The sequence below is a fragment of the Limulus polyphemus genome, unplaced genomic scaffold (genome assembly GCF_000517525.1).
Source record: "Limulus polyphemus unplaced genomic scaffold, Limulus_polyphemus-2.1.2 Scaffold2419, whole genome shotgun sequence".
In the NCBI taxonomy this organism is placed as follows: domain Eukaryota; kingdom Metazoa; phylum Arthropoda; class Merostomata; order Xiphosura; family Limulidae; genus Limulus; species Limulus polyphemus.
In genome coordinates, this window is record NW_013668029.1 from 147,818 (window position 1) to 154,830 (window position 7,013).

General features: G+C 32.2%; 1 protein-coding gene across 1 annotated transcript in view; it reads right to left on the reverse strand.

The window, feature by feature from the left end:
* Positions 1–4,232: 4,232 nt before the first annotated feature.
* LOC106466906 (protein slit-like) overlaps positions 4,233–7,013 on the reverse strand; it is a 7,649-nt gene continuing 4,868 nt past the window's right edge. The window contains exon 3 of the mRNA XM_013927213.2: positions 4,233–5,009. Coding sequence (XP_013782667.2) covers positions 4,751–5,009 — 259 coding nt within the window. The 3' untranslated portion in view covers positions 4,233–4,750. The remainder of the gene's footprint in view (positions 5,010–7,013) is intronic.

Consider the following 7,013-nt stretch of genomic DNA (forward strand, 5'->3'; position numbering starts at 1 on the left):
AGATTGCCAGTCGAGCGCCCTAACCACCTGGCCATGCCGGGCCAACCTACTCAAGAGCTATCTGCGCTAGTTGGCCCTAATTTTAAACTAATATACAAGAGGTAACGCAACTAGTCAACAGTACCCACTGCCAATACTTGGGCTACAATTGTGTAACTGAATGGTAGGATTTGACCTCACCCTTATATGCACCCAAGGCTCCAAAGTCATATATTTAAAATCGAAAGTATTTTCAAGATACCTTTTTCCTATTTCACCGAATGATTATCATATTCAATTATCTTAATTAATGAAGCATATTTTATTTTTCAATACTGAAATAACAATAAGTTGGGGAAGTTTTTGTACTTAGCAGGCATTGGTGTGTGACGGTTTATTACGAAAAAGACGTGTGGATCAGGAATCTGTAGAGCCATCTTCAAAGGTCTCTGGCATATTGATATTATCTAAGTGATCCATTTCCCCCAAAACCTTTGAATTCTCCGATTTTAATCAAATTCATATCTAATTTTCCGAAAATAAGAATCACGAACCCCAAAGCTAACATCACAAAAGTTACGACCGATTTAGTGCTGAATGTTATCCCACACGTAAAGTTTTTCTCTTGTTAAATAGATATTATCTAACCAGCTACCGATCTTAGTAATGAGCACCTGATTAGAAGGAAAAAAAAAGAGATTAAAGTCGTCATATTTATCATGACAATGAAACCATATTTGCAGTTCTTTAGCTAGAATGTTAATATATGAATTACAATATTCAAACTAAGGAGTACATCAACATATTTATTCTGTATTCTGTGTTGTAAAATTTGTAGTAGTTAAACATACTTATGTGCAAACAAAGTGAAAAATAACTTCAGACTTCTACGCAAAAAAAAGTTTATATGTTGTAGCTTGGTTTCATTCCATATCTGTTTTCTCTTTTATTTTTTTTTCGCTCAAAATGAACGAAACAATCTATATTTCACCTTATTTACTACAAAACATTCTCGTTCTTACAGCATCAAAACATTATTAAGCTTGTAAACATTATTGTTATTGCTGACGTGAAGTTCGGGAAATATGATTCACAAAAGGATCAACGATGTTCATTTAACCTTTTAAGTTTACTTATAGGAAATATTTCGTTCTGTATGGTGTTTGGGTGTTCCTTTATTTGGTAACATATATTTATATATTTACTAATTAGATCGTTTAAGTTGTTGTTGTTTGTAATTAAGCACAAAGCTACACAATGGGCTATCTGTGCTCTGTCCACCACGGGTATCGAAACCCGGATTATAGCCTTATAAGTACGCAGACATACCACAGTGCCACTGGGGGCGATAGTTTAAGTAAAAGAAAAAAAAAGAAAACGTGAATAAAAATATATCTCAACCACACAATATCTCCTATATCCAATGCCGACGAGACCTTTCGCCTAATACAAGGGCTCTTCAGGCCGACTGAGATACGTTAATAATATGCAGAATTAATGCTGCTAATTCACTCTCAGTTCTTTTGCGGATAACTTTATAAGTTATTTTTTTCCCTTTCAATACCAAAATTGCAAATTTAAGCGAGAACGAAACGCGATCTTCATTCACTGGTAAACCTCTAAACCAAATTTCTACCGTTTTTGTATCAAATGTGAAATAAGATTTACCATGGTGAAGAATGTGAATGAAATTTTGGTGATATAGCGTGATTATACTTTCCTTTGGATTTGAAGGTCTTATATTTTCTTAAATTAAATGAATTAAGTTTTCTTGTGTTGACAACCTTGAAATAAGGGATTTTCTAGCTGACATACAAAAATACGTGTTAACTTTAAACTTAAAGTGACAGACCTGCGTGTAAACTAGCACATCGAATTATGTACGAAGTACATCTATAATCCTAAGATGATAAAGAAAAACCTTTACAGATTGATAAGAAAATTAGAATGTGTAACCTTGGATGTGTTTGGACAAAAGAAAGTACCTCTACAAACTTGATTTAAGCGAAGAGAAAATCCGAAAATTTAATCTTATTATAATAATGTTTTGTTGGATATTTTACCTAATCATATACAACTTTCAAATTCATAAGTTTATCCCAGAAACATGCATGAGAGAGCATTTTATTTAATACTTGATTAGTCACTTAGTGTTGTTTAGTGAATTAAACACAAAAATTATACAAATTGTAAGATAAGTGTAAAAAAATTGATGCTTAAAATACTGAAAACTAGAGCATTTATATAAAATGTATGTGTTAATTTGTGAATCATAAGTTAGAATAATTGAAGTAAAACTTTACGTGTCAGTCAGAAGTAAGGACATTTCATCAGAAGGCTGGCTATTTATACAAAAAAATTATTGTTTGTCAACGAATTATTACCTGTTAACTTTGTAATTTAAATATTATATCTCAATTTTAAAAAAGACGTTAAGATAATCTATAATCATTTATATCATTCTATGCCTAATATACATATATATGATATACTGATGTGTGGGTATCTATAATATTGTCTTAAGAAACAGAGCAATAGTATGATTCCAACTGAAAGTCTAAAGTGAGCTGTAATCTTAACACAATCCTGTAAGGGAAATTTCGAGGTACCTTACTCGTACGAGCTCAGTATTAATCCGACCAGATTGAAATATCTATAGACCTACATTATAACTAACAAGTCAATAAATAAAACAGGCGAACAAAAGTATGTATACATATATATTCATATACTGTATGCATGTGTGCGTATATTAGGTCGTTTTCATTTTAGTGACAATTTGTAAAACTGAGTGTTTCAATGAGTAACTCACTTGTTAATTTTTATTATTTTTATATTACCATTTTATGTATTTCACATGTATATGTAAGCCATGTTTATCTGTATATCTGATAATGTGCTGGTTACAATACTGACCCTACAATGCCTCCATGTTTACTGAAACACTTTTGTCAAATCATTATCATGTATCACGTGAACAAACATTTTCATTTTCCTTTGTGATTTCACATTTGGTAAGCGTGCGATGTAGGCCAATTTTTCATTTTCCTTTGTGATTTCACATTTGGTAAGCGTGCGATGTAGGCCAATTTTTCTTTTTCCTTTGTGATTTCACATTTGGTAAGCGTGCGATGTAGGCCAATTTTTCTTTTGTGAGGTGAAGGTATTCAACGAGTGATTTTATGTAATTATCTTTTGTTTAAACATGTAGATTGTTGTTGAACTAAGAAGTATCATTCGGATAATGCAGTAAACAATTATTTCTAAATTAATTAACACGTAGATTAGTCTTATAAGCAGAATAAGTAGATAATTTGAGTTCTTGCTGATAATCAGAAATTAGTTTGTTGTAAAGCAAAAGCTACACAATAGGCTATCTGTGTTAGTATCTAAACCGGATTTCTAGCGTTGTAATTCCATTGACTTGCCGATGAACTACCTGGGTGCAAACACGAATTAGAAAAAAAAAAACATTCATCCAATCAAACATAATTCTTGGAATTTCACGCGAAACTAGTTGATGACTATTTGGACTAACCGCCCCTAAGTTCCAAGTGAAACTGAAAGAAAGGTAGGTAGTCAACTCCACCTACTGCTAAATCTTGGGATGCACTTATCAGACCTAATAGAGGGACTTGGTCGAGGACCTGCTATATACTGGCGTGACTGTTTCTCTAGTACAGATAATTTCACAAACTGTACAGGTAATTTCGTAGATAACCTCCTTAATGTTACGGTACTAATGTAGTTGACAAAATACTTTAACATATCTGATCTCAATAACTTATTTTCGTAGAGGACTCTAGACTTTAGTATTATTTTGATTGGAGTCCCCCGATTTGACAGCGGTAAGTCTACGGATTTCCAACGCTAAAATACGGTGGTAGATGTCTACGGGAAATACAGCAGATAGCTCAATGAGACTTTGCTCTCAAACAAACATAATCTTGACTGACAATTTTAAATGTCAAATAATCGCACTGAGACGGCTGGTAAGCAGGAACGTTAATTGTATTTATTATCTTACGTTTTAATAGCTTTCCTTAATCTTAAAAATGAAAATATGTTTTCTATACAAATACTTTGTTTTTAATGTATTTGTTTCATTTTATTGGAGTTTCTAGCTTGAGTATACTTCACAGTGGCTTAATGGGCAGTTTTTTATGATGAAATTATTAACGGTTTTGTTTGTAGTTAAGCTCAAAGCTACACAATAATGCTAACTTAAGGGTTTAACGTATAAAACTAAACCATTTACTTATATACGTTTTTTTATTGCTTACGAGATAAACTCTACATTATACGTAAAATAGTCTTATTTGATAGGTTTACTATTTAAATGTGAAAGACAGAGATAAAAAACACACGAAATACTGCTATTTATTTTTTCGATCACTGGAACTCGAATTAGGCGTAGTGAATACATTTCAGTTACAATCAAATTTGAAAATGCTAAATGTTTCGCAATTTTGAAATTTGTGATTACCGAGTAAAAACCTTTTTTTAATACATTTTATACTTTCAGATTTTGAAACCACATATTAAAGTTTTCTTGTCGAAATATTCAAGCACTTTCATGACATTTTGTTTCCTAATTTACTGAGTATTAACATTTTCAATTTTTTCAAATAAATAAAAACTATTTTCTCTTCTGATAGTAAAATAAAAACATGTTACGGAAATCTTTTGTATTTATTTAGTAGGCATTGTTGTGGGACGATTTATTGTGAAAAAACACGAGAATCTTTATCAGGAATCTATATCATCATCTTCAGGTCTCTGTCATATTGATGCTATCTAAATGCGTATCCAGATGCTTATACCTCCTTTGCCATTTTCCTAAACAGCTCTGAATCCATCGATTTTGGTACAGTCCATATCGCAATGTACCCAACATAAGAACTACGAACACAAGAGCTAAAAACACAAAAGTTACAATGGATTTAGTGCTGGATTTTGGTCCACATGTAAAGTCTTTCTCTTCTAAAGTGGATATTATCTGACCAGCTACCGATCTTGGTAATGAGCACCTGGTTAAAAGGAAAAAAAAAGGTTCACGTGGACATATTTACCATGACAATGAAACCAAATTTGCAATTGTTTAGCTAGAATGTTAATGTATGAATTAAAACACTCAAAGTAAGGAGTACATCAAAGTTTTTATTTTGTATTCTACTTAGTAGTTTGTAGTAAACATTATTAAGCGTGTACATGTTACTGTAATTGCTTAAATGTAGCTCGAAAAATATGATTCATAGAATTTTGAACGATGTTCATTTAACCTATTAAGTTTATTTACAGGAAATATTTTGTTCTAATACATAGAACCAATGCTACTAACATATTATTTTGGGTTTTTTCTGCGGACAGCTGTATAAACTACAGGTTGTCTGAAAAGTCTGGAGCCACAGGTGATTTGAAGCTTTTTAAAATTTCGGATACATGAATGATTATGGCGCTGTCCAAGCATGAGAAAGTCGAGTTAATCCTGCTGTTAATCTATTATTGTTTCGAATTACAAAGGCAGCACGTGAAACACATACTTTAAAATTCGTTGAAGTGCCTATGATTCCAGTCTTATTGGACACCCAATATTTTTAAGTCCTCAACACCAAAATTTCGAAGTTATACGAGAAAAAAACGTGAATTCCCGTAACAGATAAGTCTTATATTTACCAGTTTTTGGTATTTTTTTTAAATTCAATTTTTGAATTGTGATTTACCATGATGAAGACGTAAATGGTCTGGCATGGCCTGGTAGTTAAGGCGCTTAACCCGCAATTTGAGGGTCGCGGGTTCGAATCTCCGTCATCGAACGTGCTCGCTCTTTTAGTCGTGGGGGCGTTATTATGGTACGGTCAATCCCACTGTTTTCTGGTAAAAAAGTAACCCAAGAGTTGGCAATGGATGGTGTTGACTAGCTGGCTTCCCTCTAGTATGTCACTGCTAAATTAGAGATGGCTAGAACAGATAGTTTTTCTGTAGCTTTGCACGAAATTAAAAATAAACCAAGACATAAATGGAAATACTAGTGTTCTAACGTGATTATTTGGGTTTGAAGGTCGTTTCTTTTCTTAAATTAAGTGAATTAAATTTTCTTTTGATGAAAACATTGAAATAAGGGATTTTCTAGCTGACATACAAATATCTGTCTCAACTTTAAACTAATATGCAGGTAAAATAGATGTCTAATCAATTCAAACTTGCAGACATGCACGAAAACTAGCACATCGAACTATATCTGTAATTCTAAGATGATAAAGAAAAACCTTTACAAATTGATAAGAGAATTAGAAGTGTAACCTTGGATGTGTTTCAACATAAGAAAGTATCTGTACAAATTTGATTTAAGCGACGAGAAAACTATAAAATGTAATCTAATTCCAACTACTTTTTATTAGTATATTTCACCTAATTTTATATAACGTTCGAGCTTTTAAGTTTATCCTAGAAACATACACGAGAGAGCAATGTATTGCATTTAATGGTGTTTAATGAATGAAACATAAAAAATATACAAATTATAAGGGAAGTGTAAAAACTTGATGCTTAAAATATTGTTAACTAGAAGACTCTCGTTGACAAAATACGATCTTTGATTCAAAAACATTATAAATTTAGCATCAGTCTGGTCATATATGAAATAGTAATTTTAGTCTTTAGGTCAAAGAGTGGTAAGGTTTATATAAGGTGGAAATACATTTATAAAACGCATTGTATTATATATCAATGAAAACAATAATTATTGAAATAGAATTATAGTTTATTTGTAATTGAGCACAAAGCTACACAATGGGCTATCTGTGCTCTGCCCGTCACGGGTATCGAAACCCGGATTCCTGCGTTATAAGGTCGCAGGCATACTGCTGTGCCACTGGGGGGCTAGAATTATAGCAAATGATAAATGTGTGATGTGAAAAATTACCTGTCACAAGTTATAATTATTATCATTATCACAAACATTTGTAAACTTTTAAAAATATATGTATTTGATTGACCACCGCTAATCTCGGACTACTCTTATCAGACCGAAT